This window comes from Bos mutus, chromosome 4 (genome assembly GCF_027580195.1).
Source record: "Bos mutus isolate GX-2022 chromosome 4, NWIPB_WYAK_1.1, whole genome shotgun sequence".
NCBI lineage: Eukaryota > Metazoa > Chordata > Mammalia > Artiodactyla > Bovidae > Bos > Bos mutus.
The window spans coordinates 54,489,726-54,505,116 of NC_091620.1; the positions used below are offsets into that span (position 1 = coordinate 54,489,726).

General features: G+C 39.7%; 1 protein-coding gene across 6 annotated transcripts in view; it reads right to left on the minus strand.

Annotated features, from left to right (window-relative positions):
- The window catches only part of PDE1C (phosphodiesterase 1C), a 539,682-nt gene that overhangs the window by 130,682 nt on the left and 393,609 nt on the right, over positions 1–15,391 (minus strand). For all 6 annotated transcript variants that reach the window (XM_005889124.3, XM_070369504.1, XM_070369502.1 and 3 more), the window contains one exon: positions 47–160. In XM_005889124.3, the coding sequence (XP_005889186.2) occupies positions 47–160 (114 nt within the window). The remainder of the gene's footprint in view (positions 1–46; positions 161–15,391) is intronic.

Here is a 15,391-nt window from a genome sequence, read left to right on the forward strand (position 1 = left end):
CATATAATAGAAAATTTATCATCGACTTCTTGCCATTTTAGCTCACCTGGTTTCATCAATGTACACAGATTCAAGCACGGAGGCTGCATATTCCAAATTCTTCTTGAGATCTACCACTGAAGCCTCCCCTCTCTCTAACTGTTTGACCAAAGATCGTAACCTGGAGGTGGGGGAAGAGACATGATTCAATTAGAATAGAAGAAACAAAAAATAATCCTACAATTAGAGTGAACAGTTTATAGCCATTAAATGTTTTTATTTATCCCAATATATATGAAAAGAAAATACAAATCTAATGATGAAACCATTATTTCTGAAAGAAGCAAGTTATAAAATAAATTCACACTTTTTTTTTCCCCACTATGAAATCAGGAACAAAAATGTTCTCATCTACCAGGACTGACCTTGCCCCTCAGTTTCTAACTACCTTTCATCTTTCTAACAGTTTCCTAAATTATCAATAATTTTGCTTCTTTTCTGATTTTAATTCTTTTTGGTCCTAATTGGAAAGAGTAAAGCATGACCAGCAACATCACCAAACACTGCTTCAGTTGAAGGTACTTTGTTCAGCTGTGACCATAGAGAACAGCAGTCTCATGGCCCACAGGCGTTCCAAGACAGGCAATGAGACTTAGAGCACCAAAATCACCACAGAGGGCTGCAGAAGGAATACAAGAAGGCAAACTCTTTTACTAGACAGGAAGAATTACTCTGGTGGTGCTGTGGTGGTGGTTTAGTCGCTAAGTCATGTCCGACTCTTGCAACCCCATGGACAGAGAAGCCGGCCAGGCTACAGTCCATGGGATTCTCTAGGCAAGAATACTGGAGTGGGTTGCCATTTCCTTCTCCAAGAATTACTCTAGGAGCAGATAAATACCCTAGTTTTGTTTTTTAAAGGAGTATGGATGATAAACTGAGGTACTGAGGACAAGACCTTTCCCACTGCTCTTCAAGAATTCCCTGGAGTAGGAAATGACAACCCATTCCAGTATTCTTGCCTAGAGAATTCCATGGACAGAGGAGCCTGGTGGGCTACAGTCCATGCAATCCCAAAGAGTCAGACACAACTGAGCATGCACAAGTTCCAGACGGTGTAAGAGAAACAATAAACTCTCCTCTTACTTATATGAACATCATCCCCACAGAGACAGACTTCCTACATATGAGAACAATAAAATGCCAACAGATTATCAAAGACCAGAAACTGGGAACACTGTACATATTGCAGAGATTTGGAGATTGCACAACTCTTCAGGCTGTTTGACAGCCAGCAAACAACGTCACTTTGAGGACAAGATTGAGTTTGAATGTATTTGGACTTCCCAGACGGCACTGGTACTAAAGAATCAGCCCACCAATGCAGGAGACCCAAGAGATGCAGGTTTGATGCCTGGGTCGTGAAGATCCCCTGGAGTAGGAAATGGCAGCCTATGGTTTTTCCGGTAGTAATGTACGGATATGAGAGCTGGACCATAAAGAAGGCTGAGCGCCAAAGAATTGATGTTTTTGAACTGTGGTGCTGGAGAAGATTCTTGAGAGTCCCTTGGACTGCAAAGAGATCAGACCAATCCCAAGGGAAATCAACCCTGTATATTCATTAGAAGGATTGATGATCAAGCTGAAGCTCCAATACTTTGGCCAACTGATGTGAAGAGCTGACTCATTATAAAAGACCCTGATGCTAGGAAAAATTGAAGGAAGGAGAAGGGAACAACAGAGGATGAGATGGTTGGATGGTATCACCAACTCAATGGACGTAAGTTTGAGCAAACTCTGATAGTGAAGGACAAGGAAGCCTGGTGTGCTGTAATTCATGAGGTCAAAAAGAGTCAGACACAACTTGGCGACTAAAGAACAACAACAATGCTTGCTAATTATAACCATCATGTTATATATAGATGTCCAGATTTTATTTATTATATAACTGGAAGTCTGTACTCTTTGACTAACACCCCCCATTTACCACTGCTTATTTTAGAAGGCATTTGTTATCATTATTGCCATTGTTGTTATTCAGTGGCCTTGGTCATCACAGATAACCACAGGAGAGTCATCCTATCAGGATACTTAAGATTATTATCAAGTATCCATTTCCCAAGGCCATTTCCACTTTTTTGACTTCAAAATATTCTCAGGCTTGCATTCATAAAGGCAGGACAGGTCAACTTCTCCACAAGGCATAAACTACTCCCCTCCAGATCTACATGAAAATGATAAACAATCATGAAGGAGGAAAAGCTCGGATCAACCTTATAAAGTAGACAAGAGGGTAAGCCATACAAAAGAAATTTCCAGGAATTTCAGTGATGTAAAATACAAAAGAAATTAGATGGAGGGTAATGGCTAGCTGACTTGTGAATCTCCATCATGCAAAAGGGAAATATGCAAAGGAAATAAGCAGAGGCCTCTGCACTCTTGGAGGTGAGAGTCAGCCTATGGATCCCATTAGCAGCATTAGGAAGTGTTCTGGTTTCCCAGGCAGCCCAAGACAGGGAGCTGGCATGGAAGGGTGTACCAGTCACTCACACACACTGGACAGCCAGCCTGCCAAAGAATGGGGAGACCGCAGAAGCAAGCCCTGAGAACTGTTCCAAATAAGGAATGGAAGCTCTTTAGCAAAAAATGTTCCTGGCTAAGTCTGCCTCTAATTCTGACTCTCACTTCAGAAGCCAAACTACCCAATAGGCTGTGTGGACTCTCCACTGGCAAAGTAAAATGAGGGTAAATGTAAGCTTTCTAAAAACTTTCTCCCTTAATTTAGGGCTTAAAGATTCTACCAGGGTTTGATATGAATTTCAAATAGGACCCATCGCAGTTCTCAAAACCTAAGAGAAGACAAAACACAAAAAATTATGAGGGAACATATAAGATGAATAGAAGTAAGAACCAGATGATTCTCTCTTCCTACAAAAGGACGTCCCTAAGAAACAAACAGAAGCAGCTTTAATCAAATAAGTTTTCCTAGACTGAGGAAAAACCTTTAAAGCAGATGAAAAGGGATCAAATAAAACCAGAAAAAAATCCAACATATTCTGTTGTCATTTTTTATCTCTGAAAATTAAAAAAGAAAACATTAAGAAAAATATATTACTTACAAAGTAACAAAAATTCAAGCTAGCCATAGACTTCCACCATGCCCAATATCAGAAACCAATTTAATAACAATACCAGTTTTGGAGAATAATACAGCAAAATTCAAGATATCTAGATATACCTATGGGTTTCCCTGGTGGCTCAGTGGTAGAGAATTGCCTGCCAACTCAGGAGACACAGGAGACATAGTTTCAATCCCTGGTCTGGGAAGATTCCCTGGAGAAAGAAATGGCAACCTACTCCAGTATTCTTGCCTAGAGAACTCTATGGACAGAAAAGCCTAGTGGGCTACAGTCCATGAGGTCACAAAGAGTTGTCATGACTTAGCGACTAAACACCAACAAATATTTACCTATATTTAGTATAATTGTCATGTATATATGAAGCCAACAAATATATTCTCAGGTGTGGACAAGCTCAAAATTTCATCATTCATATGCTTTTACAGAAAACAAAAACAAATACTCTAAGGCAAACTCTGGGATAGTGACCTTTCAAGGAGGATAGATTTGTGGGTCTCCAATTAAATGGATTCTTGATTTATGACTTAAATGTAACAAAGCCAACCTTGACAAAATGGACAAGTAGTTTAAAAACATTAAAAAGGAGTGGCAGGTGAAATATAATGCTCATTATACAAAGACAACTACACGTGAAAACGACTGACCCTTCTTTTCTAGATAAGTTCCTATTCATAGTATAAATGCTTCCTGTGTCACTTTTATGAACTAAAAATTAATTATAATCAGTCAAAAACAATTGAAATTACTAAGAACACTATATGGAATATCATTTTATATCCATTCTTAATAATTCCCAATCCAGGGAAAGTACAGTATTGGGAGAATTAAGTCATGAAAGTACAGTATTGTGGATCAAGTCGTGAAGAGCTGTACATCAATCTGCAATATGTAGTCCAGGACCCCAGGCCAGACCCGGGGTGGTGCTCCCACTCAGCAGTTCAGATCAGCAGCACTGAAAATCATCTCCCCAGAAAGCCCCAGGCATCATGTCACAACGAGCAGAAAATCAGCAGCATAGGGCTTCAACTAGATGTAGTCACCAGTAGAGCTGGACAGACACTGAACACAGCCACACCTATGTATCCAGCGTAAGCCAACCAGTGTGACCTGCTGGATTACAACCCAGTAATCCAGCCTTACTCAACAGAGAGCTGTAAACAGAAGCAAACCCCTAGACCCAGTGGCTTCTACAAACCCAGAGAAGAAATGACACAAAATAAAGTATCTTCAAAGGGTGGGAGGGAGGTTGGAGGGAGCTTCAAGAGGGAGGGGACATGTGTAAACCTATGGCTGATTCATGCTGATGTATGGCAGAAACCAATACTACCTTGTAAAGCAATTATCTTCCACTTAAAAATAAAACAAGGGTATCTTCAAGATGCCTAAGACTTACTAGAAATTCATATTCACTCCATCTCTCTAGATGAGATGAGTGAAAGGTCCACCAACACTCTGGCAGACATGAAGGCAATCTATGCCAACACACCCATGGTGTTATGGAAAACACCCAGAGACATTCACCTCTTTTTATTCAAGGACAACTAACCAGGAAAAAAAAAAATTCCAAAAAGATTCAGCAATTAAAAAAAAAAGTAGAGAATCATCTTCAAATTGCAGAGAAAGGACTCACTTTTGAAAAGAAAAATTCACTACTGAAAACACACGTAAATTTTAGAGAGCATCTGCTTTGTGTTCAATAAAATTCAAGAAAACAGATCTGAGAAACAAAGGTGAAGGCTGAAATCACAGGTAATAAAAGTGGACATACTGAGAGAAGATGTAGTTAAAAAGAATGAAATCCGACAACAAAAAGACTAAGAATTGAAAAAAAATAGTGACCAACTTTCTATATACCCAGCTCCTATTCGGACTAGGACCTGTCACAGGTGTAAGTTACAGCTTTCCCTGTCCACATAGCTGCTGGCTTCCTGCTTTATGCAGCTGCCACACAAATGGAAAGACCTGGTAGCTCAGTCAGTAAAGAATCTGCCTGCAGTGCAGGAGACCCGGCTTGGATCCCTGAGCCGGGAAGATCCCCTGGAGAAGGAAACAGCAAACACTCCAGTGTTCTTGCCTGGAAAATCCCATGGACAGAGGAGCCTGGCGGGTGACAGTCCAGTGGGTTGCAAGAGTTAGACGTGACTTAGTGACTAAACCATCCACACAAACCCTAGGAAATTCCAGATCCCTATTTTCAAATATTGTTGGGCTTTAGGGGAGCACTCAGGTGGGTGATGCTTCACTGGCCCCACAGTCCGCCCTCTTCTCTAATCCTTTATACTTCTTAGAACATTCTGCCTTGACCCCCACCCCACTCTGCCACCTACAGGCTACCTGTTGGTGAAATTGCTGCTTTGTGAGCAGACTTTCAAATTAGCTCTTTTACCACTAGTCATGAACTGGTCTCAAAAACTGAAAAATGTCTTAAGGTTTCTGGGAATATGGAGGCACCCTTACCTATTTTTCATCATAGTACAGGTTTACCCTAAAGCTCAATCCATCTTAAGAGTTGTCTGAAAACAGCCAAAATCCTTCATACCCATACTACAAACAATTTTTGTGAGACTTGGAGACACTAGTTAAGCAGAAAGGCTCAGGTGCCTTCCTTTTTTTTCCCAGTAAAGTCTGTCTGGATGTTTTTCCATTTAATTCATTTTACCTAAAAGTCCAGTGTTCCCAAGGACAGGTCCCATGGTAAGCTGTAGTACAGCTAGTTTTCTAATACTATTCAAAAGGATTTTTGGTCCAGGAACCTAAAGGAAGGGAGGGAGGGAGGGAGGGAGAAGGGAAATGTAAAGCAATAAGAATAATAAAGTTTCTCTTTTGAGTGAATGTTCATAGTTTCCAGCACCCCATCCATTTCTGTCACTGTGGCTGCCAGATAATAGTTCCATATAGAAGCGCAACACCATTTTAGGAATAGCTCACACTTTCAAACTTTGGCTAGATGCCTTTCTCGTTAAGTGCACGTGTGTGTGTGTGTGTTCACTCATGTCCTACTCTTTGTGAACCCCTGGACTATAGCCTGCTGGGCTCTTCTGTCCATGGGATTTCCCAGGCAAGAATACCAGAATGGATTGCCATTTCCTCCTCCAGGGGAGCTTCCCAACTGAGGGATTGAAGACGCATCTCCTGCATTGGCAGGCAGGTTCTTTACTGCTGAACCATCAGGGAAGCAGCCTTTCTCTTAAGATAGTGTATAATTTCATTGTGGATGAGCCTCTGCCATCTTTACATGAGTCTTCCATTTCTCCACATAAACACTTTGCTTTCTCTAAGCTTCTCTGCTGCAAGGCATATGATGAAACGTTACATCCCTTCGGCTCCCAGTACCCTCAGGTCCAGTGCAAGTCCTGGATGAACACTTGGAGACCATGTCATTATTTGGATTACAGAAAACTTTTGGAAGAGAGACACTAAATGAGGCAAGACCTGCTCACTGTATTTTGGAACGTGGAAGGCAAGTGGAAAAGACAAAGTCTCTTTTCTTTTCCCACAAAGATAATTTCTAGGACCAACAAAGTTGACTTTATTAGGAAGCAACTTTTTGACTCAACTGTATAACTTAGACAAGCACCCTAAAATGGACTTGGCACAATACCCTATCCAAGTGAGGTCTGCAAAACCCTTCAACACTAGGCTTCAAGAGCACATACATTTATTGAGCTTTAAATGCTGCTAGAATGAAATCAGAAAAACACAAGCAAAAATAGACTGGAATAAGAAGCCATGAAACATGCTTTCTTCTATCTGTCCATTCTGTCCAAGGTTATTCTCCCTGAGAATGGATAAGCAGTCCTAAAATGCCAGTGTAGCCTACAAAGGCTGTTGTCTCAGACAGGCTTTGTTTAGTTTGAAAGAATGTCAAAAGGAACTGGATCCTTTACAGCACTTCCCGTCCATGCCCCAGTGAATCATGAGCCCTAAAACTTCATTTGAATAATAAAAAAACCATCATCTCAGTTCATCACATCCATGTATTTGCAAACCAAAGGCGTCTCTGTGTACTTTCCACACACCTGTTTCCTCTATGTCACTCCCATTCCTGCCACTTACCTAAATGCCATAGAAAGCAAACTGAAACAACTCCTCCAAATGGGATTGCAGGCTCATGCTTTAATGTCATCCAATGATACCATTTGAATATTTTTCTGGATATCTGTTTGTTTCCATAATTAACATTGTGGTCCTTGAAACATCCCTTCAGCCTTGTCTGGGTGCTCTCTGAATGCAGGTACTGTGATAGGCTCCAGGAGTACAAAGTGGGAATATGCACTGCCTTCTCTCAACTAGGGAAGACAGACAACTAATCAGAACTCACCCCACAAGTACAGCAAGCGTGATGGCAGCATGAGACAGGGGTGCTAAGAAAGCACACAGGAGAGGAATCGCCAAGTCACAAGGCCCTCTCTAGAGGAGGGGATATCAGAGCTGAATCAAGGCCAGATAGACATCAGCCAGGCCAGCAAGATGGAATGGAGAAACTGGTGGACTGGGAAGATAGTGATACATTCAAGGAATCCCAATGTGGTTGGAACTCAGGGGACAAGAAGAGATAAAACTTTAGAAGACAGTGGAAGTCAGACCCTGGTGGACTTAGCAGACCAAGCTAAAGAAATTTCATTTTCTCCTGGAGACAATGGGGAGCCTTTGGAGAAATTTTAAGTGGGATGGGAGTGGCATGATAAGATTGGCATTTTAGAAAGATCAATCTAGCAGATGAGTAGAAGACCATAGGGACTCAGTGAGTAGGAAAATTATATATATTTTTGTTGTAATTAGGCTTGTCTGGTACCCTGAACATATATGAATATTATCTCTCATGTGACAGCACTCTGCTTAGGGTGTTGCATGACCAAGGTGGCAGTACGGATCATTGCTTCTAATAATTTCTGGGAAATGGCTTGTTTTAGGCATACGGTTTCCTGATTTAGCTGACCTCCAAACCAAAACAAAGAATCGGTTCAGTTCAGTCACTCAGTCGTGTCTAACTCTTTGCGACCCCATGGATTGCAGCATGCCAGGCTTCCCTGTCCATCACCAACTCCTGGAGCTTGCTCAAACTCATGTCCATCGAGTCACCAACAAAAATAAAACTGGCAAAAATAGCCCAGTTATGTAAATTTTACCTACTGTCAATGCCATAAATAAAAAAAATGCTTTTATGGTTCTCAATTACACATACTTGAGGCAGACATACAAAGAGATTTAAGTCAATTATCGGGGTCTAATTATCGTTTCACTGAAGAAAACAAAATTGGTACGTAGGTTCATATCTGTATTTTTTCATGCCTCTCTTATAATCTACTAACTAATAAAAATAATTGTAAGGTTATAGAAGATTTTACATCATATCATTCATAAAACTGACATAATTGAACATATACCAAACACTATACCCAGCTGCAAAATAAAACATTCTCTTCAAGCACACATGTAAAGTCATCAAAACTGACATTATGCTGGGTAACAGCAGAAGCCTCAGCAAGTTGCAGCTAATTGAAATCATACAGATAATGTTCTATGACAACAGTGGAACTCAGCTTGAAATCAGTAGCAAAAAAAAATGTCTAGATATACTCCAAAAGCTTGAAAATCTATGAAGAAACTTCTAAATAATCAAAGATTAAATCAGAATATAATTTTAAACGCTAATAAAAATATGATTCATCAAAACCTGTATTACTCAAGTAAAGTACTACTTAGAGGGAAATGTATAGACCTTATGTGGACATATGAGAAAAGGAAAAAATCTGAAAATAAGTGACTTCACTATCCACCTCAAGAAATTTTAAAAAGAAAAAATAAATTCAAACAAAGTAAAAGCAAAACTTCAGTAGAAACAAACTTAAAAACAGAAATAATCAATAGAAACATCTTTTTTTGATAAAGATAGCAAAAAATAAACACAAAAGCAAAACTTTAGTAGGAAAAAAAACTTAATAACAGGGATAATCAACAAAAGCTATATTTTTGAAATCTTAATTAAAGGCCACACAAGACTGATCAAGAGAAAACAAAAGGCACAAGTAGACAACATCAAAAACAACATCCTACAAATCTGTAATAAAAGGATATCACAAGTACTTTCCTGCAGATACATTTAAAATTTTAGATAAAAAGGGAAAATTACATGAAAATTTATCAAAACTGACAGAAGAAAGGATAAAATATGAATATTTCTATACTTAGCAAAGAAACTGAATCCATAGTTTACTGTTTTCCCACAAACAAAACTACAGTGCTAAATCTCTTTATCAATGAATTCATCTAAACATTCGAAGAGGAACTGACACAGTCTTTCAGAGAAAAGCAAAAGCAGAAACATATTCCAACTCATTTTATGGGGCCAACATACTCTTGATTCCAAAACCAAACAGGGACATCATAGGAAAAGAATTACAAGACAGTTTCTCTTATGAACATAGATGCAAACATCCTAAATGAAATTTTAACAAATTAAATCCAGTGATAGAAAAGAAAGCAAACAGTAAGAATCCAAGCAAACTTACAAGAATCCAAGGTTGATTTAACACTTTAAATCAATGAATAAACGTTATTCACTATTTTAACAGGAATAAGAGAGAAAAATCATATGATCATCATAAAAGACTTAGAGAAAGCATGTAAGTGATAAATATCTCAGCAAAGGAATGAACGTGAATTTCCAATACTGGGTCTTTAAAACAGAAATGATATAGCAAAGAATCATACACAATCCTGAAACATGGAAAACTTTCCTATTGAATTAGCTCTAATACTACTACTTCTCTTCAAGATTGTATGAGAATTTTTCACCAGTTTAATAAGAAAAAAGAATGGATAAAAGATATGAGGACTTGAAAGAAAAAATAAAACTGTCACTACAGATGAAATAATACTTAAGATAGGATACCTAAAATAATTCACAAATAAATTATTAAAATCAAAAGGTGAATTAAGCAAGATAACTAGAAAAACAGCAATAAACAATTAGAACATGGTACTATCTACAAAAGCATCAACATAAAAAGTATCTAAAAACAAATCCTTCAACATATAAAAAAGTACCCTACGAAAACTGTAAGATATTATTGTATGTGTGTACGTGTTCAGTCATTCTTTATGACTCCGTGGATTATAGCCCACAAGGCTCTTCATCCATGGGATTTTCCAGGCAAGAACACTGAAGTGGGTTGCATTTCCTTCTCCAGGGGAAGATATATTGAGAGAAATTTAAATGGCCTAAATAAACATAAGGATAGTATATGTTCATAAATTATAAACTCAATGTTTTAGAAATATGAATTTTGCCTAAATTTACCTATGGAGTCAATGTTATCCCAACAAATTCATCACAGGTCATTTGATGTAAATTGACAGATTGATTTTAAAATTTATTTGGAAATGCAAACAACCAAATATGCCAAATATGGTTTTGATTATAAAGAACAAACCTGAAGGACTTATATTACCAAATATCAAGATTAATTATAAAGCATTTAATCTGGGCCTGTACCCTTGACCACCTCACTATTCTAGCCCTCTCCTCTCAACATCCAGCTGGCATATGTAAGGATTGACACACATGCTTTGATAGTAACATAAATACAACGTAAGGAGGCAAAGAAATCTGCTGCAAGAAAAATTTAAAAACTAAATATAAATACTTTTCTGATTATCCTACTCTATGTGTGATTTTTCTATCCCATTAGCATAGATCCATTCTTCAGATGTCCACTCAAGAAAACACTACAAACTCTCCTGGTCACTGTGGGTTTTCTAATGAATATTTGCATTCCTTTTGCTTTCATGAGGCTATGCCGTGGAGTAGTCCTGCGTATTCTGCCTTCTCCTAGTTACTTTTCAACCAAGTAAATCTCCCTTCAGGATGCATGGGTGTGAGACTGAGTGAGTGAGTATGTGTGCACGCCATGGAATCTGTGAACACCAGGCAAAAAGCACTGCTGGTTGAAGAGAAGCCTCATATTTTCACTTCCAGAAGTATTACGACCCAGGGTTTAAGTCTCAGTCCCTTTAGAGTTGATATCAACTTTATTACTTTGCAGTTCTCGCAGTAACACAACACAGTAATTTAGAAAGGAGTTCTCCCCACTGTCATTTTTGGTCTTCTGAAGAACTGCTGCTGCTGCTGCTAAGTCGCATCAGTCGTGTCCGACTCTGTGCGACCCCATAGACGGCACCCAACAGGCTCCTCCGTCCCTGGGATTCTCCAGGCAAGAATACTGGAGTGGGTTGCCATTTCCTTCTCCATCTAAAGAACTAGTTCCAGTTTATCCCTTACTTGTTTTTACCATCACCCAGCTCACATATTTTTTTAAAAGGAAACAGTGTAAAAAAACCTGCAGTCTGACTCTAGGTTGGCAGAGATTATTGGAAAAGCATGTTAATATATGAACCCACTCTTTTGGTCATTGTTTTTCAGGAAAAAGACATAAAAGAAAAGCTGTGAATAAGCATCATTCAGAATTGACCACAGGCCATGCTGCAGACTGTGGAGGGAAAAGTAGATGAAATACTGCCAGGCTGCCAAAAGGTAAGTTCCAGAAGCCATTTTTCATTTGCAGCTATTCATGTGGAAAGAATTACCATCCCTTTCCTCTGCTGATAAACATTCCACTTCAAAAACATCTGTTTCAATAGACTAAAAAAATGAGAAGAACTAAAAACATCTTTGAATGGTGGTAATGAGAGAAAGAAGATGAGCAGAAATGAGAAGGAAGCTTGCAGGAACATTCAGGAAGATTGGAACAACACAGAGACATGTTCCTCTGCATCTTAAGAGTCAACCCAACTCCATGGCTCCCTCACTTGCCTTTCCTGAATTCAGTCCCTTACTCAATCTGAGTTGCATTGTGTTGGTATGATTATCAGAAAAGCTAAAGCTCACTCACCCAGCAAACTCACAGGAATCTGACCATGCCCAAAACACAGTTTTAGTTAAATGCATCTAAGACTACTTATTCCCTCACTTTTTTCTTGTAATAGTGTAAATGTGTGTGTCTGTTAATCGCTCAGTTATGTCCGACTCTTTGTGACGCCATGGATTGAAGCCTACCAGGCTCTTCTGCCCATGGGATCTCCTAGGCAAGAATACTGGAATGGGTAGCCACTTCCCTCTCCAGAGGATCTTCCTGACCCAGGGATCAAAACTGAGGCTCCTGCATTGAAGGTGGATTCTTTACTGTCTGAGCCACCACGGAAGCCCAATAATAGAAATAGTATCAAGTTAAACATAAAATCTACAAAGAATGGTTAAAGAGATGCTGAATTAGCACAGTTCTCTTCCTTAAAATTAATTTCCAGGAGAATTATAGAAATAAAAAACAAAACTCAAAGAAAACTGTGAGAAACTCCTCAGGTCACTTAAGGACACTGCTTTGAACGTGTGAGGGCCGGGCAGTGTGTGTCCATGCAATAGGACAGAAGGCAGCCCCACCAGACCTGGGAGGAAATGGCAAGAAAGGAAGTGTTAGTCTGCTATTGTTTCCCTCCCCTCCTTGGCCTCCAGATCCGCAGTGGCCATCCCCACACCCCTGGTGACTCAGAACTCTGAAGGTCAAGAGATCCCGGAGAGTTAAATCAGGATTGTGGGCCCAATGATGGCTCCACTAAGTTCCACCTAAGTTTCCAAGATTGCCATAGAAGGAAAAAGAAGATGGAAGGACATGTGTGAGAGGCTGGATTGGAACTCATCACCTAAATATGGTAATAGAACCTATTTACAGAGATAAATATATTTATATATCAGCATATATAAATACAATTGCTTTATATATGTGTTTATACAATTGCTTTTGTACTGTACCATTATACAATTACTTTGTGTGTGTGTATACATATATGTGTGTGTGTGTGTGTGTGTATATATATATATATATATATATATATATATATGCATAAACTTGCCATGGCCCAGAATCCAGTCACATGGCCACATCTTTCCTAAAAAGAAGGTGGGAGATGTAGTCCAGGTGAATGCCCTGGAGGATGAGGAAGCAGGTTGGGTGGAGAGCCAGCCCATCTCCGCCACAGCTAGAAAATAGAGTCCTGTCACCCATGCTTGTCATTCCTTTTAAGCCTTTTGTTTCTACTCTGCTGAGATGATTACATGAAATACTGTATGTTAAAATGACTTGTTAACTTTATAATCCATTGAACTGAGAGACATAATTAGCCTGACTATGAGGTAACCTCCCAGTTATTCTAATAAAACTGAGACTGTTCTCAAGGGAATGATCCTGAATAACAAAAGCCAGTTCCCAAAGGTTAAATACTATATGATTCCATTAATATAAAACTTCTTGAAATGACAGAATTATGACATGAAGGACAGGTTAGCGGTTGCCAGGGTTTAGAGGGAGAGGAATGTAGAATGAAGATGCTTGTAAAAAAGAGTCTTGTCATGATGGCATAATTCTGTGCCTTGAGTGTAATAATGGATGCACAAATCTACACACAGAATAAAATTGCATAAAACTAAACACACGCACAGAGGAGTACAATGAAACTGGGGGACGCTGAAGAAGGTTGGTGTATTGTGCTAATGTTAACATCCTGGTTGTACCATGGTTTTGCAACACGTTGCCACTAGGGAAAACTGCACAAAGGGTGCATGGAAGTCTCTCTGTTACTGTTCCTTGTGTGAATCTACAGTTATCTCCAAATAAAAAGCTTAATTTAAAAAAAGAGACACAGTCCTCCAGCTCATGCAATATTGAGGTGGATATCAATATCAGGTCCAAGGCTGCACTTGAGTTGCCTTTATCCTGCAGGTTTCATAAGGGCCTCCCTGTTCATGTGACACATTTAGGGTCTGTCTCCCAGATCCTCCCCTTTGGCCTCTCCTGTATCGTGGGAGAGAGACATTCACAGGTGAGCTGTTCACCATCTCTGATGGCTTTGGAGAGGACCCAAGGAGGGCTTACCTCCAGGGATGCCTGAAGCTTGGTGAGAAACAGAGACAGACTCAAGATTTCATGCTAGAGGTGTTCAGGAACAACTGAGGAAACTGAGACGCCAGCAAGTGGTCAGCACACAAATAATATGAGGGAGGCAGAACCCCAGGGACTCAACTAAGGGGTCACTGATTCCACCTTTGCTGGCCACAATCCCTTGGGCCCTCTGAAGTGTGGGGCCCTCTCCTTTCTTGCATTTTCTTTCCCTCTTTCAGTTCATCCTCAGAAGCTTGTTTTATTCTGAGGTTAATTTTACTACCCCGAGGGGCCATGAAAGAAAGAAAGAAAGTGAAGTCACTCAGTCGTGTCTGACTCTTTGTGACCCCATGGACTGTAGCCCACTAGGCTCCTCCATCTACTCCTACTCCTACTAGGCAGGAGTACTGGAGTGGGTTGCCATTTCCTTCTCCAGGGGATCTTCCCAACCCAGGGATTGAACCCTGGTCTCCCACATTGCAGGTAGATGAGTTGCCGTCTAAGCCACCAGGGAGTGGCCATGAAGGGCTTGTAAAGGAGGAAGCTCCAAGCCAGGCCTGAGGCTTGATGCAGTAGGGTAAGTTGGCATGTGAAAGAACCTGCGCCTGTGGTGCCTGCATGTGATTATGTTGCACTGTATAGTTGTTTCCAATCAAATAGGAAAACAATTTGCACATTCCTAACTTTTGACATTTGTTTTCAAGCAAATTGCCACTCAATTTCCTGCAAACCATAAATCCCTTTGCAATATTTTGGGAGTAGGGGGCAGGTATGGGCAGGTATGGATCTGTAGTGTTTGTTATTATCATTATTATCATACACTGTCAGTCTGCTCTAGCAAATTCTAATAACTGAATGTGTCCAAAGCAGAAATTTCATTATTTTGCTACACATTATAAGAAGAAAAAGAGCTCAGGAGACTTTTTATTCAGACATTATTATCTCACTCACCAGCACTGCCTCCATGTCTTTGCATATTAAGGCTCGAACTTGTTTTATTTTCCTTTTATTAAAATAGCACCCATCTTCTTGCCTGTCCCTACACCTAACACCCCCCTACACCTAACATTCCCCCACCCCACCCCTGCAGTTAGAAAAAACACAAGCTTGACTAGCTCAGGTAACTGAATAAGGTAAATGCTAATAATACAGGACCCAACTCCCATAAATATTTAGGAACCAAAGTCATCCCCTATTATCTATTTTCTGTCAGAAGCTTCAAGAAGAGTTGATTTACAAAGGAATTAGCAGTAATCATAGCAAATGCCAATGGATCAATATGGATAAAGCACTCTGCTTGCCCCAAGTAAACTATTCCTCACTGTTCATGATGGTAATTTT